This window comes from Argopecten irradians, chromosome 11 (genome assembly GCF_041381155.1).
Source record: "Argopecten irradians isolate NY chromosome 11, Ai_NY, whole genome shotgun sequence".
NCBI classification, from domain to species: Eukaryota; Metazoa; Mollusca; class Bivalvia; order Pectinida; family Pectinidae; genus Argopecten; species Argopecten irradians.
In genome coordinates, this window is record NC_091144.1 from 6788244 (window position 1) to 6815687 (window position 27444).

At 35.7% G+C, this 27444-nt stretch overlaps 2 protein-coding genes across 3 annotated transcripts in view; both read right to left on the reverse strand.

Moving 5' to 3' along the window:
- Nucleotides 1-27444, reverse strand: part of LOC138334380 (probable G-protein coupled receptor No18) — a 219130-nt gene that overhangs the window by 100836 nt on the left and 90850 nt on the right. For both annotated transcript variants that reach the window (XM_069283054.1, XM_069283053.1), the window contains exon 3: nt 20779-20818. The gene's annotated coding sequence lies outside the window, so the exon portion shown is untranslated. The remainder of the gene's footprint in view (nt 1-20778; nt 20819-27444) is intronic.
- Nucleotides 5846-7108, reverse strand: LOC138335701 (300 kDa antigen AG231-like). Its single transcript, XM_069284862.1, has one exon. The coding sequence runs from the start codon at nt 7106-7108 to the stop codon at nt 5846-5848; it is 1263 nt and encodes a 420-aa protein (XP_069140963.1).

Below are 27444 nucleotides of genomic sequence, written 5' to 3' on the forward strand. Positions count from 1 at the left end.
TTCTTAAACATGTGTCATCGTCACTCCCAATGTTTGGCAATCATCGTTCTTAAACATGTGTCGTCGTCACTCCCAATGTTGGCAATAATCGTCCTTAAAACGTGCCATCACTCCCAATGTTGACAATAATCGTCATTAAAACGTGTCATCGTCACTCCCAATGTTGGCAATAATCGTCCTTAAAATGTGCCATCACTCCCAATGTTGGCAATAATCATCCTTAAACATGTGTCATCGTCACTCCCAAACGTTGGCAATCATCGTTCTTAAACATGTGTCATCGTCACTCCCAACGTTGGCAATCATCGTTCCTTAAACATGTGTCATCGTCACTCCCAATTTTAGCATTAATCGTCTTTAGAAACATGTCATCGTCACTCCCAATGATGGAAATAATCGTCCTTAAATCGTGTCATATAAATCTAGGTCATGGCAACATATGTCATAGAAATCTAGGTCATGAAAACATTTGTCATGGAAATGTAGGACACGGCAACATCTGTCATCATCTAGCCAAACATATGTCATAGGCCACATGTAACGGCGACACCTTTTCACCCGAGATAAAAATGTAGATTACGCAGACTCAGCATAAGTAATCTTGGTCAAATACTTTTCAAAAGATCATTTCAAGACGTTTGGCAGTGGAACTGCAAATATCGAACATATATCCAAATGATATAATAATGACTGATTTCGTTTTATCGAATTACGATATATTATAGTCAATATCGACTGTCGATCGAGGACATTTCGTCACACTATCAAACAGTTCGTCACTTTCTATAATCGATACATTTCGCCACACTATCATTTTTTTACTACCGATATCGAGACATTTCGTCACACTATCACACAGTTCGTCTACTTTCTATATCGAGACATTTCGTCTCACTTTCATACACTTTGTTTAACTGTCAATATCGAGGCATTTCGTCACATTCTCACGCAGTTCGTCCACTGTAAATATCGAGACATTTCGTCACATTATCACACAGAATCGTCTACTGTCAATATATCGAGACATTTCGTCACACTTATCACACACTTTGTTAACTGTCAATATCGAGACATTTCGTCACATTTCACGCAGTTCGTCCACTGTAAATATCGAGACATTTCGTCACATTATCACACAGTTCGTCCACTGTTTATATCGAGATATTTAGTCACATTATCACAATTTGTCTACTGTCAATATCGAGACATTTCGTCACACTTTCACACAATTCGTCCACTGAATATAGAGACGATTCGTAAGATCATCACACAGTTTAGGTACTGTCAATATCGAGATATTTCGTCACACTATCAGACAGTTCGTCCACTGTAAATATCGAGACATTTCGTCACACTATTACACAGGTCGTCCACTGTCAATATCGAGACATTTCGTCACACTATCAGACAGTTCGTTCACTGTAAATATCGAGACCGTTCGTCACACTATCACACAGTTCGTCCACTGTCAATATCGAGACATTTCGTCACACTATCACACGGTTTGTCTACTGTAAATATCGAGATATTTCGTCACACTGTCACACAGTTCGTCAACTGTCAATATCGAGATATTTCGTCACACTATCACACAGTTCGTCTACTGTCAATATCGAGACATTTCGTCACACTACCACACAGATAGTCTACTATCAATATCGGGACATTTTGTCACACTACCACACAGATAGTCTACTATCAATATAGAGACATTTCGTCACACTATCACACGGTTTGTCTATTGTAAATATCGAGATATTTTGTCACACTGTCACACAGTTCGTCAACTGTCAATATCGAGACATTTCGTCACACTACCACACAGATAGTCTACTATCAATATCGAGACATTTTGTCACACTATCACACAGATAGTCTACTGTCGATATCGAGACATTTCGTCACATTATCACACGGTTCGTACACTGTCAATATCGAGACATTTCGTCACACTATCACACAGATAGTCTACTGTCAATATCGAGACATTTCGTCACATACAGCCAACACACGTTAGTGCTGTAACACAACCCAAGACGTATCAATATTAATTAGGCTCGGGGATCTAAATGAGATTGCCCTAAGAGCACTATGTATTTGAAAGAAGATTGCATTATGCCACAGATTGTACATGAATGTATCAGGAAAGTTCTATTTTGATATAATGTTACAAGCTAGCATTTAGAAATGGGCAGCAGTATTAGTTTACTGAACAGAGTAACGTAGAGTTCACCATGATGGCGGACAATGAGGTTTGACAGCAATGCCTTTCTCTATCTAATTTACATCCATGTCGCCGCATCGTCGCAAATCGAGTTACATCATTCGAACAAAACCTGTGCATTGATACACAGTTATTTATACAAAAAGTAGCTGAGTCTGACGCCAGAGTAGACTTCTCGGGGCTCTGTCCGGAATAAAGCATCACACACAGAGATACAGCATTCACGTATTTATCAATTCTAGGGTATATAATGATCAAATGTACAATAATAATTTCATTTTTGTGTAATTTATTGCAAGTAATGGATATGGCAGTAACGTGTTAGAATTACGAAATGCAAAACAGTAATATTTACCAATTATGTTAACATTATAACAGTATCATACATTTATATATCGATACTATATACACCAAGCCACACTTTGTTATTTATTAATGGATCAAGGCATCATGGTAACATTCCTATAAGTCTAAGTACACACATTAACTTTATCGATTTCGAGTGAGAATAAAAAATATACTACGGTATTCCATTGAAACCTTACCAGTACATAATCATCCTTGTTACCATAACAACCCCGCCATTATCAGGATCCATACAAAAGCTCTACAGGGTGTGGAGACGTATTTACATAAATAACATAGTAAGTGGGAGACGGAGGAAACATGGCAACCATGTACTGTAGAATATAGGAACATTTAAAAAACGGTAACATTGTTCGAAATATCGATAAAATCCTTCTGTAAAAAAACCCCTAATGAACAGGTATAACACAAAAAATAAAACCAACAAAAAACAAACAACATTAAAGTTTGATACATCTTCGACTGATTTTTTCTTTCCACCAAAAAACTCTGCTAGATGATCTGTCTGCACTCGTGTGAAATTAGGAAAAAATCACTCGGCGGATATGATATGATTCCGAAAACAGTTACATACTTTTCCTATGTGGCGATATATCGAGGGCTGGCGTAATATACCGGATGTACATACAGCATTGTAATAAACCGCCCGGATATCGGACATGGTAACAACGCACATCGACCCAGCGTAACTATTCCGGAATTTATTGTCGTTACGTGCAGAAAACATGTACATGAGTTTTGCATTAATACAAATCACGTGCAATAGTGATAAGGCTTCGCCCGAACAACACGCGATAATTTTCTGTTATCACGTGACTGATGGATGACAAATTCCACTTAAAGTTTCTGTCCTTTTATGGTATCTTAAATTAATAAACTGCTTCTCTCTCAAACGTGAAACTTTATCATGTGAATTCACGGAACGGATTTTGTATACACTTGAGGAGTGTGAGAAGACGCAACACACACAAGTATTGGATGGCATCGAATCCTGCACTTGGTTTGCATCATTCTAATGTTGTGCGTAGAAGGGATGGAATTTGTATATATGATATATAGCTAGAATCTTTTAGAAATACAAATGATCGAACGTGGCCAGTAGAACAAATGGTTGCCACACCATCCGTTGTCGTGAACCATCAATTTCAAAACGGGCTTTGCCAATTTGAAATCTTCAATCTAGCATTAGCCTTTCGTATTGCGTTACATGATTGTTGGAACGGCTATAGTCAGCTGAAATGTCGTTGCTGGCCGTCTGGTCTGTAGATGGAAGCTACTTGAGCTTAATGTCTTCTTCCTTTTAACTCGGGCATAAACGTTTTGTTCAGTCCATTGACTTTAAGGTCAAATGACTCTTGATTTATTTTAACAAACACACTTTACTCTGTTTATGTCATCGAGTTTTAAATTCCAGTAAATGTCAGATGGAAAGAAAGAAGTATTGTTGAGCTATTACCGGATCTGTTACGATGGCCCACAGTGTAGCCGGCAACTACTTAGAAAGCCGGCGGGGATCCTTACATTGTCTTCAAGCCTTAACATGTTTCCGATCAATCACTAACTTTACGGATGCTGTCCGGTTTCTATTTACAAATTAGTTTGATTGCGCACGTTCAAATTAGATCAGTTACACTTAAGTAGGTTTAGATCGACATACCATCACACAAATACATGTACCTAAAACGAACTTGATAAATGACGGCAAACTGTGTGGCACACAAAACGGACGAATCAGTACGGCGTCTGGGGACAAAGTAAGATCACATCTTTAAGGCGTCTAGGCACAAAGTAAGAACAAATTTGTACGGCATCTAGGGACAAAGAAAGAACAAACCATTACGGCGTTTGGGGACAAAATACGTACAAATCAGTACGGCGTCTGGGGACAAAAACAGACAAATCAGTACGGAGTCTGGGGACAAAAACAGACAAATCAGTACGGAGTCTGGGGACAAAAGCAGACAAATCAGTACGGCGTCCAGCGACAAAGTAAGGACACATCTGTACGGTGTCTGGGGATAAAGTACGGACAAATCGGTCGGCGTCTGGGGACAAAATACGGACAAATCAGTACGGCGTTTTGGGACAAAGTATGAACAAATCAGTGCAGCGTCTTGGGACACGTAACGAACAAATTTGTACGGCATCTAGGGACAAAGTAAGAACAAATCAGTACGGCGTATGGGAACATAAAACCGTGAAGCATATGAGAAAATTAACAAAACATGGGAGGTCCTAATAACGAACCATGATTAACTTATTCTGTAGGAAACATGATCGACCGCCAACCATGCGAGACAGATTTGTATTTGTCGTGGACACAGCTATAAATCAGACGCATGTTGGCATGATACTTGGCATGTCTAGGACTGATTTTGTCTAAACAACAGCCCAAGTCTGTGTTCCGGCTAGTCTTTGTTATGTACCATGTGCCATTTGCTTTGCTTGTCTACGGGGTTGTGTGACAGGGAACCAATATGTCACGTGATGCGATATTACGGATCATAGCAATCCATTCTAATATGTTATAGTCGACGGAACGGTAACGGAATCCGTATCCTAATTACGGTATAATCACGGAAGAGTAATGTAACAGAATCCGCATCCTAATTGGGGTGTTATCACGGAAGAGTCGCGTAATCGGTGTGGTTAGAGTGGCGTTAGCACCGGACATGTCGTACAGAGAAATTATGTGGAGAGATATCGAATATGGTGTCGTGATGACGACGTTATGAGAATGGAAACGTATATAGAGAGAACAGAGACTCGTTTTCCTAACAGAGGCATTAAGACCATTTGAAGTGAAAATTAAATAAAAGTAGTAGAAACATAGCAATAATGATCACAATGACATATCAGAAGCTTGCTATGTCTTCACTGTAAAGTAAAAAACGATAACCCTCTCACGACAACCCGAAGTCAGTCATTTATTCTCGTGCTTCAAACTCTGTGGCCTACTTCCAAAATTGCTATAACCTAAAACAAGAAAATAAAATAAGGAGCGACGATAAACGCACTTCCTCATTGAAGAATCATCCGCGGACGTAAGACACCTTCTCCCCTAATCACGACCTTAACACACGTGTATCCACTACAATGATAACGGAATATAATGTCGTCAGAATTCCCTATAACTTTTAACGTTTGCCTTAATTGAACAAAGACAAATATCGTTTTCATACAAAAACGTTTAAGTTTCATTTGTAGAACGATCAGTAAAGCGTTTGGACAATAGACAACGATAGAAAACAGTGATTACAAAGTGAACATAGGTTCTACAGTGACTTTCGGCTGATGTATAGTTATAGGTTCTACAGTGACTTTCGGCTGATGAATAGTCATAGGTTCTACAGTGGCTTTCGGCTGATGTATACTTATAGGTTCTGCAGTGACTTTCGGCTGATGTATAGTCATAGGTTCTACAGTGACTTTCGGCTGATGTATAGTCATAGGTTCTACAGTGACTTTCGGCTGATGTATAGTCATAGGTTCTACAGTGACTTTCGGCTGATGTATAACTATAGGTTCTACAGTGACTTTCGGCTGATGTATAGTCATAGGTTCTACAGTGACTTTCGGCTGATGTATAGTCATAGGTTCTACAGTGACTTTCGGCTGATGTATACTTATAGGTTCTGCAGTGACTTTATGCTGATGTATAGTCATAGGTTCTGCAGTGACTTTCGGCTGATGTATAGTCATAGGTTCTACAGTGACTTTCGGCTGATGTATAGGTTCTGCAGTGACTTTCGTCTGATGTATAGTCATAGGTTCTGCAGTGACTTTCGGCTGATGTATAGTCATAGGTTCTACAGTGACTTTCGGCTGATGTATAGTCATAGGTTCTACAGTGACTTTCGGCTGATGTATAGTCATAGGTTCTACAGTGACTTTCGGCTGATGTATAGGTTCTGCAGTGACTTTCGGCTGATGTATAGTTATAGGTTCTACAGTGACTTTCGGCTGATGTATAGTCATATGTTCTGCAGTGACTTTCGGCTGATGTATAGTCATAGGTTCTACAGTGACTTTCGGCTGATGTATAGTCATAGGTTCTACAGTGACTTTCGGCTGATGTATACTTATAGGTTCTACAGTGACTTTCGGCTGATGTATAGTCATAGGTTCTACAGTGACTTTCGGCTGATGTATAGTTATAGGTTCTACAGTGACTTTCGGCTGATGTATAGTCATAGGTTCAGCAGTGACTTTCGGGTGATGTATAGTTATAGCTTCTACAGTGACTTTCGGCTGATGTATAGTCATAGGTTCTACAGTGACTTTCGGCTGATGTATAGTCATAGGTTCTACAGTGACTTTCGGCTGATGTATAGTCATAGGTTCTACAGTGACTTTCGGCTGATGTATAGTCATAGGTTCTACAGTGACTTTCGGCTGATGTATAGTCATAGGTTCTACAGTGACTTTCGGCTGATGTATAGTCATAGGTTCTGCAGTGACTTTCGGCTGATGTATAGTCATAGGTTCTACAGTGACTTTCGGCTGATGTATAGTCATAGGTTCTGCAGTGACTTTCGGCTGATGTATAGTTATAGGTTCTACAGTGACTTCCGGGCTGATGTATAGTCATAGGTTCTGCAGTGACGTTCGGCTGATGTATAGTCATAGGTTCTACAGTGACTTTCGGCTGATGTATAGTTATAGGTTCTGCAGTGACTTTCGGGTGATGTATAGTCATAGGTTCTACAGTGACTTTCGGGTGATGTATAGTCATAGGTTCTACAGTGACTTTCGGCTGATGTATAGTCATAGGTTCTACAGTGACTTTCGGCTGATGTATAGTCATAGGTTCTGCAGTGACTTTCGGCTGATGTATAGTTATAGGTTCTACAGTGACTTCCGGCTGATGTATAGTCATAGGTTCTGCAGTGACGTTCGGCTGATGTATAGTCATAGGTTCTACAGTGACTTTCGGCTGATGTATAGTCATAGGTTCTACAGTGACTTTCGGCTGATGTATAGTCATAGGTTCTACAGTGACTTTCGGCTGATGTATAGTCATTTTCTGTGTTTGGTGTTTCAGGAGTTCATTTCTGTTTACACATTGTTAAATGATAAATGTGCTATACTTTGTTAGCTAGGCGCTAATAAATATACATGATTGTATTCAATGTGCATTTTATGATCATGCCGACATGTAAACAGATATGAGCTGTTTCAGTATAGGACTATCACTCCATGGCGCTGGATCTATAACATGCCAACTGACTTGTTACTAATTCATGTGTTTTGCATATTGTTTAGCTTAATTCACATAGTTTCCTATTATTTTTTGTTTACAATGCATTGAGTTACAACAACAAAAAATCCTGTTCTGTCAGTTTTGAAACAAAAATCTTTGTAAGTTAGGTCGATAACATATCATTTTCAGGAAGACAAATAACATGTAATTTGTTCGGATTTTTCTACGGCTGTCAGCATGTCAGAAATAACTTATGTAAATTTGAAAAAAAAAGTTTTGAAACGAGCATTCCTTGTCAACTTTGATACATCAAACTCACCACGTTTGAGAATTCTGTAATGACTATTTGTAATAAACACTTTTGATGTGAGGTAATGCCATTTCTAAACGTCACCCACGTATACTGAACTGTCTTTGGGTGCCAAACAATTTCGTCAGATCTACCTTCGTAGTACATTTTTGCAGGCAAACTGAAACGGTTAATGAAAAACCTGTTATTTATACAAAAGTCGACCAGAAAATTGGTCACAGCAGGGGAAGGAGAGTAAGAGATAAGGAACTTATCACAGAATTAAGAGAGGAAGTTCTGATTTCGAAGGTGTCAGAAATTCTTAGGAGGCTTCAACTGCTTTTAGTGAAATTTCTGCGGAAGAAACAGCTCAAAGGCAAAACAAATATACATTTACTAGTAGACGAAGCAGATTTAAAAAAACCCAAACAAATTAGACATATTTGCTCCAGGAAAAAACCGAAAACCTGATAGCTTACATACAGACAAAGACGTGCAAGCCTTAATTCAATAGTTAACCTGATAGCTTACATACAGACAAAGACGTGCAAGCCTTAATTCAATAGTTAACCTGATAGCTTACATACAGACAAAGACGTGCAAGCCTTAATTCAATAGTTAACCTGATAGCTTACATACGGACAAAGACGTGCAAGCCTTAATTCAATAGTTAACCTGATAGCTTACATACAGACAAAGACGTGCGAGCCTTAATTCAATAGTTAACCTGACAGCTTACATACAGACAAAGACTCGCAAGCCTTAATTAAATAGTTAACCTGATAGCTTACATACAGACAAAGACGTGCAAGCCTTAATTCAATAGTTAATCTGATAGCTTACATACAGACAAAGACGTGCAAGCCTTAATTCAATAGTTAACCTGATAGCTTACATACAGACAAAGACGTGCAAGCCTTAATTCAATAGTTAACCTGATAGCTTACATACAGACAAAGAAGTGCAAGCCTTAATTCAATAGTTAACCTGATAGCTTACATACAGACAAAGACGTGCAAGCCTTAATTCAATAGTTTATGCATGAGCAACAAAGCGTGGACAATGAAAACAGTAATAACATGTATATTACCGTGACATACACAGTGGGAATGAACAAGTGGTAACAGAAGAGCTGTGACAAAGGTAGACATTGGATGAGGAAAAAATGAGCGCTGGGACTGAATCGTAAAAAAAACACTTCCCCAGACCATATAAGAAAACAAAGAGGCATAGGCAATGATCAGTAACTTGGTCTTTCAACATGGTTCGTATCGTTGTCATCAGCTGACGTCATAGGATTAGACCTACTAAAACAATGGCGTCTCTATATGGCACTTTTCTATACTGGACAGGAAAACAAAACTAGCAAGCCCGAGTCCTATGCCAGATGTGTCGATAATGTGGTCATAACCAGATCTGATGTAGTACTGATACTTTCAAAAATGTTGAATTCCAAAATAAACATGTACCAAAGATGACAAAACTTTGATAGAAGAACATATAGATACATATGTTAATTGGTTATTATAATCAGATGACCTATAAGTACAAACGCTTGTGATTGATGGAACATAAGAAAACCCCATTTTCCCTTTCAAATAATACTTATTTATCTAGGAAAATACATGCATCATTGATCTTGTTTATACACTTAACGGGTAAACAATATCTTTACATGTTGTGTATTGAAAAGAACAAATTTCTTCTTTGTAAAAACATAAAATTCTTGTTTTGACAGACTTTTTTCTATGTACAATGCACATATCGTGTATTGACCTAGCCATAAGACCCGGAGACATACTTACAAATCTTAAATCAATACAAAATGGATGTACCATCTTTATCTTTCTCCTCGTTACTAAATGTTATGAATATAAAATCGTCCTAGCTATTGTCTGGACACCACATACAGGCCACTATCTACACAGATAAACGCTTTCCTTTCGTCATATTTCCTTATCTCCCGGACGGTTATGAATATAAATCAAGTTCCTCATATCAATCTATCGCTCTCTACGATTGGCGGGTTTAAAACTTGTCTAGGTAGTTAGGGAGACGTGAATCTAATGGAAACCTCGACAAGAAGAAGGTCCTGATTATTGGTGTCGGTAGGATTGGGAGTACTCAGGTAATGTGTTAAAGTACTCGGGGGCTATGTTAAGGCATGCTGTAGACAGTGTTTACATTTTTTATTCACCAGTGCAACTACTATGTGGAAATAAAATGTTTAATTTATAAATAAATTACAATTTCATTTCCTTACAAAAAATGGTCATTTAGACATTCGTGTCAACGTAATGGATGATAAAAAATGATTTCGTTTCGTTTTGCTTTCGTTTCGCACTTCAGAGGTACACATTGTAGACATGAACAATGCTATAGAAGTACCAGAATGATAACACATAATAACTACATAATACATTTTACTGTTTCAAAATAACGTGATCTCTGTGCATTATATCACACACATATCGATATGTGCCGGCAAACTATTTTTGTTTTTAAAACAATAAAATTAAGTTTCATATTAAGGGAGTTTTTCTTATAATCATTATGTTGTTGAAAAAAGAAAATGAATAGAAAAAAAATCACTTGAAATATCAGAAAAGAGTGTCAACGGGATATTATATAGAATACCTATACCGAAACAGCATACTTTGTCATGTAGTAGTGTAAACTTGTAAGCCTGAATGTGTGTAAGTATATGTGCTCCGTCATCACTATTTGGTCAGCTGGTTCATGTCCATTGCACGGTAAATTAATTTATTTCCATTAATATAGATTGAACATTTGTTATTGTCCGTGTATGCTAGCTACACTTTTCTGGATTCAATAAAACAGAAAAAACTTATTCGGCACGCATACCACCGACCGGAAGTTGGACATCTTTTCAAAATCCATGAGTGACAGTTTTCTCTGGTGCAATCGCAGTAGAGTTGCAGACAAATATCAGCATAATATTTGTTTAGTGCTTGTCTGACAAGACCATCAACTGAACTAAAGTATAGTGTAGGTAGTAATTATATTCATGTGCATCCGAAATACTTTGACATTTAAGACAAGGTTCTGGCTAACTTCAATTCAATGCTGAAAGCCCCAAGGTCAATTGGATGTGAGGAAAACAGGCAATTACACTCTATGGTTCGTTTGATTGACAGGTGTCATTACACAAGGTCGAATTGCAGTAGTAATCTTTCCGGAGAAAGCCCATTACAATCAAACCTCGGTCTATTTCTGATAAAAAACTAACTTTGAAATTCAATTTTTGATTCCTCTTTTGAAGTATTTCGATAGTAACAAAAAATCGAAAAAGCTGAAATTCGATTCCAGACATGTGGACATTTTCTGAAAGCCATCTTAAATTCGGCATCACTTGGTGAAGAGGATTCGTCGCGAGAGTGAGGAGTTGATGAGAAATGAAGCCATATCTAGCAAGTTAATTTTACGTCAGTGGTCCGTCCATGAATATTCAATATTCTAACACACGTCTTTCTGGAAACAAAACCTGGCAAACCTGTCCTTCCACAACAAGAAATTGATTCTTCTTTGGAAAATAAAGAATTACATGATATTGAAGCGACGAACCGAAATGTACAGAATAGAAACATATGGGAATTTAGGCTAGAATAATATACATGTAGTAGCCAACCTGTATATTTGGCACCAAGCAAACGTGTCCTATTTGGTCGTGTAGTTATGTTCATACAAGATATAGTCACGTTGATTTCTGTCCAGTGTCGGTTTCGTTGATGCAGACTTTTAATATGGTTTTACACTCCTGTGGTTTTGATATCCGCGTGTTACAATCGTGGTTCTGTTTTATTATACAAACCTCAGTACATTGTGGGGGGCTCATCCAGACAGGTACACAAAGGTATCGAGTAATTTGTGACTTGTTCCGAATCTGCCCATCCACTGGTCATCGAGTCATTTTGTGACTTGTTCCGAACCACTGATTATTGAGTAATTTTGTGACTTGTTCTGAACCTGCCCATCCGCTGGTCATCGAGTAATTTTGTGACTTGTTCCGAACCAGCTCATCCACTGATTATCGAGTAATATTGTGACTCGCTCCGAACATGCCCATCCACTGAAATTGTAACTATTTTGATTGATATGTTTTGGAAAAGTCACTATTAATACAACACAAAGGATTACGAACGAGCACACTGAAAGCTATCTGTCTGTACAGATACATATCACTTTTATACCAGCCTGTGTTTAATGTGGATTTATAAATGGATCATTCGTTTGTGAAATATTTATACTAGTTAAGAATGTGATTGTATGAAGAGTGATTCAAAGTGGAATGGAATTGAGATGTCGTTTAAATGATGAAAGTTTGATACAACTGGATATAACATAGTATTGCAGAATCATTTGACTGACTGCCAATGACTTGAGCAAACATCATTAAGGTTATTATATTGAATATATAGATATAAGTAGCTCAATCAAAGGCTGCGTCATTGTCTGCCGTCAACTCGTCACTGTAATAGCGGGCACCTGCTGTCTGGAGTAAGTATAAGGAGGTAATAGTGGGTTAGACTTTGGTCAATGGTAGATTTAGGTAATCTCTCAGGTTAGACAGAGCTCTCGGAAACATCGACATGATATCTCAGGTTAGACAGAGATCACCAGAGGGACAAATGGGGTGAAGGGCGAGGTAGGTGGACAATGTTCTCCTGATAGGTGGACAAGAAAATAAACCTCTTCTGAAGGTGGGTAAAAAAACCAAAGCTCTCCTGAAAGGTGGGCAAGCAAATAAACCTCTCCTGAAAGTTGGGCAAGAAAACACAGTTCTCATGAAAGGAGGGCAAGAAAAACAAACCTCTCCTGAAAGGTGGGTAAGAAATCAAAGGTCTTCTGAAAGGTGGGCAACATCTGTAATGTACCAGAAAAAAAAATGAAAATACGAAAGAAATATGGAGGACAATAGCCATAACATATCAGAATTGTCTCCTATTGTGAAATAATCGTGGGAGAGAATGAAGAGAATTGAAGATCATGATATTACAATATTATCGATAAATATCAGTATGTTTAGCCTTGTGATTATCGTACAATAGTTTTAAGATAGTTTTCTATCGCTGATACTTCTGGCTTTTGTTATCACTGCTGAGGCTTGGAGGACGATGTGTCTAATATCACCCACCAATCAGCTGATAAAACAGAAGCAATAGTACCTCAAAAGAACAAGCTCTAAAAAGTGTCGTGATGACTGTGACACAATCACTGCCGCCATGACACTTAGAAGATAACTCAAACATAAAACTAACAATATTATTATCAGAATGTCATTAGATATGACAAGTCATCAGAACAACAAACATCTGATAAATATAATGACAAAAACGAATGGAAAATTTTCATTCTCTCCTTAACCGGCAGTGTAACGGCCTTGACATCGGCCTGCTCAGATTCCGCTGGTGTCATATTCAAAGGTAAATAGACAAATATTGATCCAACTGCCAACGATGATAAATATCAGATATATCACCAAAGAGTATTCAATGTTAACAAATACGGATTTAATTCCGAAATGTGATACAATTAAGAATATATATCCTCATAGAACATTAAAGTAACAATTGATGCTATTATCGATGAAAACTATTGATATAGTAATATATTCCCTATGCACGATATAATAGAAACCAAATATTTAGATACTAATCATTATAGAAGGGTAATGCTGATCTCACTTTATGTGTATGAAGATCATTCTGACAGCACTAATCTCCAGTTACACAATCAGATGTAATATTTGATAAGTTATGGGGACTAAAGACGATAACCGATACGTGTTACAACTGTTTAAACCTGTCTGATAATTATAATCACACACTTTACCGAAAGAAAAATAAATATTAGCATTTGGTATTTACCCTGATTATTAAGGATATTGTGACAGATGCTATATATATTAGATCATAATTACACGCTAGACTATCTCCAGTCTGGTGACGTAGCTGTGAGAATGTGTGTGGGAGAATGTACTCGGGTTTACATAATAAAACAGAACCACCACTGTAAAATGGGACCTCTGTATAAGTTGATGGATCGGTCAGCGACGATTTGACTCAGATAACTCGCTATAATGGTCCTTTATTACCAGTTCCGAGTAGATGACGGTAGTGATGGATGTCTACTCGTCTCTGCAGTTACACACTGTTGATATTAAAACGGAATAATAAGGTATCGCTTTCTGTTTGTTTAACTGTTATGTTTTATCGTTATGTGACCTATGTGAATTGCAGTCGCTGCATCGCCACTAAAGGGACTATAGGGACTGAAATGTAGAGGTTTTAATTAACCAAGTTCTAAATCATCATTTCTCTACTAAATCATGAAATCAGATCAGATTTAGCCGTCACTGATAATTCTGCGCTAGTCTCCAAATACAACATATCGTTCCTTGTTAGCGTTTGATAGCTCTGAAGGCAAGAGAACCAGGATCTTAGATGTTAATATCAAGGTAACACATCAAACGTAAGACAATGCTTTAATCAAGATATTAACCAAAGCACTACCAGATAACACTTTAGTGTAAACACCGTCATTATTTACAGTTACTATCCATTTTCAAAATCCTATCTTATTTATACCATTTCCGGTTATTAACGTTCTTTAACGACTTTACAATTTTCATTCATTAACCTCGTTTAAAGCCACACTATCCATAACTATCAACAACAAAAATCAAGTTAGATTCGACCCCGATATTGTTAGTATTTGTAGATGTAGTTGAAATTAAGTTATATCAAGGGATATTTATATTGATTTCTAATTAAGTTTGGTACAGCAGTTGTTGAAAGTCGATACTTGTAAACATGCTTTCATTTTGAAGTCCGAAAGTTCATGACCAGTTCTCGGAAGAGTTCGGACCGACATTACGTAGTTACGGTAGTCACATAATGTTCTCGGCAACGATGTTACAATGTCGGCTAACCTCGGTTTGTTGGACTAAATGGGACCCACCTAGCGATGTTCAATATTGATTTGGTTTTCATCAAAAGTTTCCGAATCATTATCTCTCATCTTGACTTCGATTGAGTCCTGTTTCTGAATGATTTACAATAGGATTATTTTGTCAACATTCTTCTAAATTGTGAAAAAATAAGACAGATACGGATATTGGACTTTAATATCCCGTTTGCTTTTAACGTCACCAAATCCTATTCAAGCAGATTTTAATTCTCAACCTTCTCGATTATAAAGGTTGTATTTGAGGGAACAGTGTATTAACCTCCTCCTAGATCTCGTTTGTCATTACCAGCAAGGAACAATAAAATGAACCCGTCATCATATATCTGATTGATAAATCGGAAATTGGAGATGTGGTTATTGCCTGGGAAATCAATAGGGTGCGATAACTATCTCTTAATAGATTGCGTAATAGAATCCACAACACATTATACACACTAAAATGGAAAGACGAGCACCAAATTGTAATTAAGGATTGCATGTCGAAATGAAGGAAACTTCAATGGAAACAATGTTCTGGTTAACACAATAAATACATGTTTACAAGTTGTGTTGGTCGTTAGATTCCAAATTACTTCGTAGTTACCAGTGTTAACGGCTAGCTCTCACAGGATTTAAACATACACATAATTTTATGATAATAATAATTACACAAAAACGACTTTTGAAAATTTTCCTTCAATAAAAAGCACCATAGATTGCGATCTAGAATTGTTTGTAACATCGCCCTTTGATTTCAGTTCCTATTGATACTTGAAATTATTGCAGTAAGTTTGCTACAAGGTAAATCGAGAAACAGATAGATAGCGGCTTGCGATTTCTTTTAATTGAACACAAATCTAATGTTGAGTTACATGAAATTGCTAACATAATGTTTATCATCCCTACACATCTACATAATAAAACTTGTGGACTAGCTTTAATAAACTTGCCCCGAACTAAAGTTGTAATCATGTAAATAAATCTCACATAATTCTTATAATTTCGGGACAGATGATAAAGCTGACTTTCGGATTATCAACTTCTTGAGTTATGGAAAATGAGTTTCTGTTGCGGAGCGCCTTCCATATGTACAAGCCTCCCATAAGGAGAGTTTCGGAGGTTATTCTGTGGGACGGTGCCGACCTCGGTTGCCATGTGGTATGCCTGATATTTCTATATTTTCTTTTAATTCTTGCTCGATTGTTAATGTTTTACTAAAAACCTTGCATGTGTGTATATTTCAAATCTATTTCATAATAATGCTATAGTTTTTGCTGGTTTTTTTTTATTGGTTTCACTATGAAGATCTTTTTTGTCTTTCTCTTTTGATTTACGATAAATTGGTTGCTTATTTTGTTTTGTATAATCTATATTTACATTTTGATCTCACATATGTGTATGAAGGTTAGGTAACTTGTCCAGAATAATCGGCGGTATATAAAGTTGATTGTATCTTGCTGATGTCTGACACTTGGACCAGTTCTAATATCCTATTGGCCATGTAAAGTATTGAAGTCTCCGTACAAACGTATGCCTTGTAGTATTTATATTTTGAGTACGGTTGGTTTGCGGTGTTTGATTTATGTCGATATTCGTAATGTTACAGAAGAAAAACTGACAGTGAATGTGAGTAGTTTATCTAATTACCGATTCTTGGAATGACACCAGGGAACACGAAAAGATAATAAAAGTAAGTGCTTGCACGAGTATTTGAACTTAACTGCGCGCACGCATAAGTTTTCAGATGAAAGAAACAAAACACATCGCCAATTTGTTCTCGAGGAATAAGACCACTTTGATGGTCAAATAGCTTACCAGTAAAAGTACTTTTACTAGGAAAACTATGCCTGTTTCGATATGGTATGATACACACGTATTCATTGATCATGTCACTTGAGGGATGACCTAATTAATTGTGACAATTAAACACCCGGGTGTCGTAATCACGCACGCGCGGGACTGCCGCTTAATGAATTACAAATATTGTTTGTTGGCGAAGGGACTCACCTTAAGTAGCGTTTTGGCTGTACACGACTAACAGCTATACTCCTAACTAGATTAGACATGAGAAATACCCCAAAGGAAATTATCTGGATGATTATTTATTTATATTGACCACGATTAAGGCGTCAGAGACGTTTGTTTCCAAGTGCTCACTGAATTACACGGATCTTATACCGTAACTCTGTTAGGTACCTTCGACTCGGATATATTTCTTATACTAATTCGATCATGGAGAATTTTATTACCCTAAATATCAGTTTCTATTTCACAATGTTTCTATAATAAAATAAGATTAGTAGCGAGTAGGTAAAATAAAACTATATGTTCTCCTAAAGGTTGGTGGTTAGATCCATCGCCTATATGTTTTATGTTTTCCTATAAAAACAGGAGCTGACAAATAAGTGTCTTTCTTCAGTTAACATCACTACCACCCTTGGAAAACTTAAGCTTCTCATTTTACTTAATGATAAAAATATTTCCAAGTAAAAAGAATTACTACTTTATCCCAGTCTTATGACATGGGAGGTCTAAAAATGATGAACTTATAATATTTTTGCAAGTCATTGAAACTCACATGGATAAAAAGGCTGTGTCTATCCGAATCCATATGGCGTCCTTTGATTTTAAGAAATATACCGCATCCAAATTTAGGATAAGCATAGGCTGGCAATGAATAGCTCTGATAAGATATCCAATCCCTTTTGGAAAGAAGTCTTTAAAACTTTAAACAGATTTTGTACTAAAATACCTTTGAATGACACTGTAATTTTAATGAACCTTTGTGGTATAACCCAATGATTAAGGTTGGTATTAGTAACATTTTCTATAAAAAATGGACACAACATGGAGTTTATAGCATTCATGATTTATTTGATTGTAGTACTGGTAAATTGTATACATATGAAAGATTCTGTGAAGACAATTTTTTTCATCCATCTTTTACCACTTTTGAGGGAATTAAAAAGCAGTTTTAAATATTTTATATTTTATATGCATGTATATATTGTATATATGTATACAGGTATTATATGTATATCTAACAGGAAAACTAAGGCATCATCTTGGTACTAATGTTTATTCCGTAACATATGTATATATTCATTTCTGACACTGCAAATGTGAAAGTTTGTATTGTCATGTTCGTCTTGTCATGTTTTATCTTTAGTGAAACAGTAGCCAGTTGAAGTGGTAACTTACTCACCATGTGTATTCAACTTTAAAATGACAACTCATTATCTACACATTTTTGATATCACAAATGTTTGTAAATATAAGCCTCCATAAAATATATGAACATATATATACATACCCATATGCACCTTGAGTTCGGGTTTCAAAATTAAACAATATTTATCTGTACATTTTTGGTGTCAAAATTGCTTATTTGCTTCTAGTTTTATGATTGGCTTAATCTTAAAAGCCAATCTTCATCAAAAGGTGGTATAGTGATAAATGAACATACCATGTATTCATAATTCAGAATAATACACCTTTTATAATTACATGCTTTTAATACCACGGATGTTTCAAGCTTCCATTGTAAAGATTGTCTTGTCATCTACATCATATCTTTAGTGAGTCATTGTGCACTTTAAGTGGTAACACTAAATCATGCAACTATGAAATGATAAATTGTGTATTGTCTTTTATGTTTATAATGTCATGTTTTAATGAAAATCAATAAAATGTAAATGATAAGAAAAAAGTAAAAAGAATTCATTCCTTCCCGAAAGAATATGACACTATGTATGTTCTATATGGAATGAAGTGCGGTTTGCGCATCCACCAATTCAAAAGCAAAACCAGTTATCTTATATTGTTTCTTGTGTTAACTAGACATATATTAACATGTACATACAAACACAAATTCCAGTTCAAATGATGAGTATCGTTTATGCTCTGTCAGCGGTGGGGCATCTTTAGAATGATTAATCCTGGATGAGCGTAACAGTTGTGAGTGTGAAACATAAATGATGTCAGTAATTCTGTGGTTTACGCGGGGTTATCTCTGCATGTATTTAAGGTTTTCCATCTTGTTTACAATTAATTTACACCGCGATGTAACGCCAGTGTGCTCATAAAGACAATTATTCCGAAAGCTGATGAAGAACATTCACGATAGTAAAATGCACATAAACGGCATAATTATTTCATCTTTGATGTAACGGAAGAATTTCCCTAAACTTTAATCCGCTTATCACATTTAAATAAAATAATGTCATTTATATTACGTTGGATTGGCTAATAAAGCGCGATAAATCCTCATTCGAATCCGCCTTTCGCAAGTATCATGTGGATTTTGTAGACATAATTATAGGGTTAGTGTAACTGGTAGTCACTAGTAGTATAGCTGCGCAGTAATATATAAAAATACACATTTACTTCAAATAAGAAACTAATTATTTATTTTTAACTTAGGTGAAGTATTATAAAAAGGTAGATGCAGATTTTAAGTCAGAAGAATGTAAGATTATGTTCAAAATTAAAATACTTTATAGAGAAAATGGTGTGCGAGTACTTCTGCGAAAGGAAAATACATTGTAATGTTGAGTTATTAAATAAAATACGTGTATGGGCGCAATCTTGGTAAACTCGAGATTTTAGAAAATACAAAACCGGCAAAGTTTTAATGAAACATAATCACTATACCTCTGTATTGATATATATTATATTGTCGCAAGTTTATATTGATAAAATATGACAAAATAAACCTAGTACTGTTTTTAGAATCTCAGTTCACTACCTGCCAGTTCGTGCACTAGAACGTGTGGGAAAGCAATCACGTGTAAAATACGTAACACAAAGCCTAGCCAAGGTCAGTTATTTGGCACCAGAGAGCTGGCGGAAAAGATAAGTAAATCTGGGGAAGTAATCAGTAAGCTTTCCGAAAACCTTTTTGTATGGTGTAAGAGGCTCACCATTTCGCCGGTCTACTCCTCCGGGGTACACAAACACGATTAACTATCATGTTTTACCATTGCTCTACTTTTTACCCGACATTATGTAAATACTTGTTAGCCGTGATCGTTTTTCCGGAAAGCTTTGGATTTTTATATAGACGCACTATAAGGAGGCTAAAAATGAAGTTTATAAGTTAAAGATATATTTTGATTAAGGTAGGCAATGATTTCGATTTTAATTACAGTTAAATAGATATGATATTGTACTATGACACATGCCATTTTGTACAAACATGTCACTGACCGTGATGTAACAGTCGCAGGCTTTAAATCTTCAAATCAGTAGTGTACATAACGATCAATATTCAAAGATAGGTCACATGACTTGTTAGGTGTCAAATAAGCTTAAATATAAATGGTAGACAGATTTTCAAGGGTTTGACCAGAAATGCTTCCTGTAACTCTTACGGCCAATAGTCAATTCCGGATATGATATCAAGTCCGTTTTTTTCGGGCTCAATTTTATCAAAGATCACTGACTTCCGATTAAGGGAATCCATCCGGACGTGTAATTTTGTAACATCGTACAGAGAATTGGAAAGTTGGCCACAACTCCTCGTGCGACGGATTTTCTTATAATATAAACTTAGAAAAAACTAACCATACATACAGCGATAAGAATCCGTCTGACAACATCGAACAAGATTATTTTACGATCAGCAGACCTAATTTTAGTTCTGAATGCTGATGGGATGAACCTTTGATGGTATCGATCCTATTTCAAAGACATAGTTTGGAAGAGGTGAAGAGAAATTGTACATACCGTGTCGGCGGGAAGTCGCTCAAATCTTCCAATCAAATATCTGAAAAATAGGAAAGATAAAACTCCAATTATCAAAATTGCAATTCACTTTATAAAATTGCACCTGGTATGTTATAAAATCACCTACAGGACCAAAAATCTATTGAATTTGCACATGTTTCTTCTGAATGTAACAGCTTTAAAAGAAATTGGATTCCTCGCATTTGAAATTCTGAAAATAAAAGCAACATCAAACTGCATGCAATCACTCGTGTAGAGTCTCAAGTGTGCAGTGTATTTGACAGTAGACGTGAAAAACGAGGGATAATGTAATCAAAAGATACAAGATCGGTATATCGTGCTGCGCGTGTCTGCGCCAAACAGATCATCATATTTGTTTGGACATACAGTTGGCCGATTTAAAGCATCCTTCTCGGACGTTTACACACCCCTAATGTATACCACACCATAACATGACTAATTATTCGAGGACATGATTGCTATGTATTTCAGATAATAAAAACATGTTACAGATATTGGGGTTGAATTTTCAAGTAAGTGGCACGCAACATAGGTTATTCTGACTTGACGAACCCAAGCTGGCTGTTTTTGTTTACATCCAATCCGACCATTTAGTTCCGTTACCTCTAATAGAAATACGAATATTGCACTAAATGTTTAATCTCTAAAGTTAGAACCTTTAGTACCGCTGGCACAAGCTTTACGGACGTTCCTGATATTAAGGCAGTGCCTTCATTTGAAATTCGCCATAGGAGAAAAAGTATTATAATACAATTCCTCAATACAACTTAGGACTAACTTATATAACGTTTCTTGTATAGGAGCGTTCTGCTCCCTTCAGTTGAGGAATGGTCCTGATACCACAATCGTCGTAAACATTGTGTCAAACAATTATTTTTACCAGTCTCCCACACACCAATTACGGAAGGGAGATTAGAGGATAATCTATTCCATTTATGGCGTCGTGTCCTTAGAGATAATCTCCATCGAGCATGTTTTACGTCCAAAAACATACCTTCTCCATTTGTATCCCCTTGTAATCAGAGACTAATACTTATCATCATTACGCTAATTAAAAGTAGTGCTCACAGTATTTTTTCACATAAAACTTTTAGTGCCTTTATCATCATTAAATCATGGTCATGTGTATTAAGATCAGTCTAATGCGTATGTGTTTTTGAAATCTGCAATAGAGTATATTTTATATGAGAACGTTTCCAAATTCATCGAATTCATAATTGCGTAAATCTCTACCTATTATCATATTATGAGATTTAGAAGTTTTGCAGTGCACTATGAATTTGCGTCAGAAGAATAAAATGATTTTGATGATGAGGAGACAACACTTGACTGTTATAACAGATGTATTGCTACTGTACCACTGACATCGTCTATATGTTTATGTTTTGTTTTATATGTATTGACTGGCTTTGACTAACGACTGCTGAGGTCCTGGTACGCTGTTGTGACACATCCTTCAACCTCTGCGATCATTTCTACTGTGTCAGCACGGCAATGATACAGACATACGACCAGAGAAATATTTTACCGAAAACCAATTACATGTCGTTCGGAGCTATTATGCAATGTAAAGTATACATAATGTCACTTTAAAGTATACACGGAATCTACAACATTGGTTACGTTTTTTTCCGTTAATCAAAAGAACAATCATTGGAGTATCGATATAAATTTCTGATATACACAGCACAAAGAAATAAGTTATGTATTACATATTTTAGTGTTCCATTATAACAATATTACCGTGTGTCGTTACAGCAGGAAGTAATGACTACTCCATTAGTTATATATACTTAATGTACGACCGGAAATAAAGATACACAGCCGCAGACAGAATATCCCAAAATGTTTCGTAATAAAATCAGAAAATGGCTCTTTTCAGTTTCTTAAAGCAATCATCTGAGATTTGTGGAAAGCCAAAACGTTTTCGTCTCACTCAAGGAAACCACGAATCTTGACTTTAATAAAAGCTAGACGATGAAAAATATGACTGAGTTTGGCAGATCTCCTTTGATTCTACAATATTTATATAAGCTCTAGTAGTTTGGTCGTCAAACAATCCTTGTCGATTGAGATTACAATATAACCTCGATAATATTTTATAGATAGAGACATTAATAGATTTTGCTTTGATCACGATTTGTATGATGGGTATCGCTTTGACCTAGATTTGTATGATGATTGTTGCTATGACCTAGATTTGTGCGGTGGGTGTCGCTACGACCAAGATTTGTGGGATGGCTGCCGCATTGGCAGAGAATGTCTTATTTTCAGAGCCCTTTATTTATCGCTGTCTTCAGTCCTGCCGTTAAAAGTTAAAAACAATATTCAAGATTTGGATAATAATTAATGTTTAATTTTACATATATATTGTTTTCAAATTTTTTGAATTTTTTTTTGGTGAAATCAGAAGTTCAAACTTTTAAATATGGTAAACGTGTAAATTAATAACTTTTGTTGCTAAAGAAAAATGCTTATCTGTCTGCTCCTGTTATACAAAATACTCATCGGCGGTGTAGCATCTGTGCATCATATAACAGACCACGACTTGTACTGATGGTTTCTAAATCTAAATGGCATTCCTTAGCTTTACAAACTTTTGAAATTGCGATATTTTTCTGTGTTTTTATTGGTACATAAAGTTGACAAAATGTACAAAGCGCATGCTTGGACAAAGTCGTGCAGTGCATCTCTAACGGAACTTTCCCATGGGAATGTGTCGGAAGCCGATTTTTTCTGACTAGACGGATTTCCCTAAGATACTATCGGTGATTCCGATGGGAGCGTCTGTCGACGGGTAAGTTGGTACGATCTTTTGTTGTCATGTTCCAAACTCGTGTTTGTAAATCGGCGTGGTGTGTCGAATGTAATTGTTACCGGTTTATGGTTCCCGGAAGTATATTAAGTCCCCGACTCATCCCGACATAACAATCACAGTCTTATTTATTCGATTAGCAGGGACTTAATATATACTTGATGATGTTGCCATGCTTCCTTTACTTCGCGAAACAATAGAATCAAGGCGTGTAGCTACACAAGCCCTATGAACATACATTCTAAACACATGTTAAGGTGTACTACGAGTTTTAGGGTCGACAAACCTCTCATGAAAGTAAATTAACATAAACATAGACTTATTTCGGTTACCGTCGATAAAATACAGAATACCCTTACGGATTCACGGGTTCGCTGTCCGTGTCATATTTAATGAACCCACGGCAAATCTGAAGGGCGTTATACTATTGTAACATTTGGCTAACTTTTAATAACCATGTTTTCATCGGTTTTCTTTGACCTAATTGCTGATTACTGAGTATTACTGATTACTGATTATTAAGTATTATTTCTAAGCCTTATTCACTTTAAATATGGTCATGATCTGATAAGAAAGCAAGACGACCAGCTACTGTATAAAGGGTAGTTTCCTTCTGATTTACAGGAAGTGGACGTTTGTTTCTAATCTATACATCAATATAATCAGACGTCTTCATAGAGGTAATGGTGGTTTATTTGTGTGAAGCTTTGTCTGTAATTGGTCATGACAAACAAATTCTTGAAACGACCAGGAATCAAGTGATGGGATGAATGAGCGTTATATAGTTATTGGTAATCACTGTATAGTAAATCATCAGGAAGAAAGTACCAGCTCAAAACGTTACAATTTATAACGACTTCTAATGGCTAGATACAAGTTTAGATTCTACTTATAAACAAAGTTGACTCCCTACTTTCCCGTCATTGCCTTCCACACCCAAATCAATATCGAAAAAAACTACTTCCGGACAGTTGATTTTTGCTATACAGAGAGAAAATTATGCTAATTACTTCCCCCTCTGTATTAACATAAATGTATATACTTGATTTACAGCTCCAATCAAATAACCAAATAATTTATTCTTCAGCGAATTCATTGATTTTTGTGTTTGGCTTTAAGTTAGAATGTTTCCAATTGCTCACAAAAATACTAATGCGTATGTCTATTTATGCTGAAACAAACACCGGTTTTCATTTTATACAAACTGAGCATTGAGATGCCAGTCCTTCATGCTTTCTGATCGACCCACTGTGTTGGATAAAATCATGATATGTACACAAACGTGCAGCGGAATGTAATGAAGCGTTTGTCATTTAAGGATAGTGCTGAATTAGCATTACAATTACAGGTGAATAGTCTGAGGGACAATGTAATACAACAGTACAAAACACATTTGGTGAAATCCCAATTGGATCACGCGCATCCCTCCAGGCAATATCTGCACGAGGTCTCGCGCTAACAGTAACCCCTGTTTAGACCAGCTTACTACATTGAGTCTAATGGGAATACTTTAATCTTTAGATGCAGCAGGAAACTTTCATGTTCTTCTATTGAAATAATACCACGCTTTATTTGTGTAGAAACAATAAATATGAATGAAAGAATGTGAAGTTTCAAAACATATATAAACTTTTTTGTCTTAATCAGTTTTATCAAAAAATCGCTCTATATAAATTGGGAGGTAAAGCAATTGCGAGGAAGCCTGCTTGGTGGTACATGTACATTGATGTAAAGTGGTGATGGGGAAAGAAAGAGTGGCTTTTAGTCGTTACATAACTGTGCCTGTTTCGAATGTTAATTTCTGTTGCTTGGCAACGTATAAAAATACAATTATCTAAAGTGATATGGAATGACACGTAAGAGGGGAAACTCTACAACGTTCTCGGTGGATTTAATGATTTGGCATGACTCGGTTTAGAATGAAGGTAGGCCTTCCAATATGGAGCCATAATCATTCAGTCTTAACGTAAGGGAACAGCAAACTAAATGAAAACTTGACCTTCGAAATTGTCTCTGTGTAGTCCTAATCTTATCAATAAATGTAGATATTTTTGTATATATCAATGCAGATATCTGTTTATATAAATTACTCATTTTTGCAATGCTTTTAATCTATATATACCAGTAGATCATTTTTGTACATATGTTTTATTCATTTTTGGTAATGCTTTTAATTCTAGATATAGATAATTTCTGTATATAGATATTATTAATTTTTGTTATGCTTTTAATCAACAATGTATTCCGTTTTTGCATATTACAGGGTTATCCACCCTTGCGCTTAGGCATTGATTGTAAAACTGTAGTAGAAATAAAATTGCAGACCACATCTTGGCATCATAGTCTGACCATATGTACTAATTTACTGTACGGTAGACATAAACAAAATGATGTTTGACAATACTGCAAAAGTAAATTGAACTCTTATCTGTTTGCGTAAAATAAAAGCTATGTATTGCATTGTATCTCAAAATGTTGTTATTTTTGTGTGTTAGATTTGTGTATAACCAGATTTATGCAATATATCGGGTATTTTTTAGTTTGCTTGACTGTATAATATTTTATTTTAGTTTGGCTTACTTGAAGATTTTTTTTTAGATTTAATCTTTGTTTGATTTGATTTATCTTCAGTTCATCAGTGGCGGTACAAAAAGACGAGATTTGAAATATCAAAAGATGTTTTGACTATGTGTAAATATAACTCTTACCCAGGTATATACACGAGAGAACATTAAATATTTATTAATTACAAGAGAGCATGAATACATTGATCAAGTCAATGATGATAGTTCATTGACGAGTGCGATGGAAGTTGACGTAATGACATTGCCCAAGTGTGATTTTTACGTGTTTTTTTAATCTATATTATAATAATTTCATATTGGACAAGTCAGGAAATATGCAATAAAACTATTTCATGTGATAAAACAATTTAAAATGTAACGGTACATTTTAAGTTAATTTTCAATTGTATTTATAATGTTGAATATGCTTATGTGCACGCATTAGACGAGAGACTTAATTAGGTATGAATCACAGGAATATGTTGGTGTGTTTACAACTGCGAACGTTTTGCTATGCTAGATAACATTACGATTTTGTTCAATATGTACTGCTTATAGCGAACAAATAAGTTGTTAGTATGTATGTAATGAACAGGAATGTATGTTTTTAATGTACAAAAATGTATGTATTTGGTGTTTAGATATGTATATATTTAGTGTATAGAAATGTATGTATTTAGTGCATAGAAATACATGTATTTAGTGTATAGAAATGTATGTATTTAATGCATAGCAATGTATAGTGTATAGAAATATATGTATTTATATATTAGTGAATCGAAATGTATGTAGTTAGTGTATAGAAATGTATGTATTTAGTGTTTAGAAATGTATGTATTTAGTGTATAGAAATGTATGTAGTTAGTGTATAGAAATGTATGTATTTAGTGTTTAGAAATATATGTATTTAGTGATAGAAATATATGTATTTAGTGCATAGAAATGTATGTATTTAGTGTGTAGGAATGGTTAGTGCATAGAGATGTATGTATTTAGTGTATAGAAATGTATGTATTAAGTGCATAGAAATGTATGTATTTAGTGTTTAGAAATATATGTATTTAGTGCATAGAAATGTATGTATTTAGTGTGTAGGAATGGTTAGTGCATAGAGATGTATGTATTTAGTGTATAGAAATGTATGCATTTAGATTATAATAATCTATAGTGTATAGAAATATATGCATTTAGTGTATAGAAATATATGCATTTAGTGTAGAAATGTATAGTGTATAGAAATGTATGTATTTAGTGTATAGAAATATA

Coding starts and splice junctions, on each gene's coding strand:
- LOC138335701 (XM_069284862.1), bottom strand. CDS start 7,108: ATGACTATACATCAGCCGAAAGTCACTGTAGAACCTATGACTATACAT.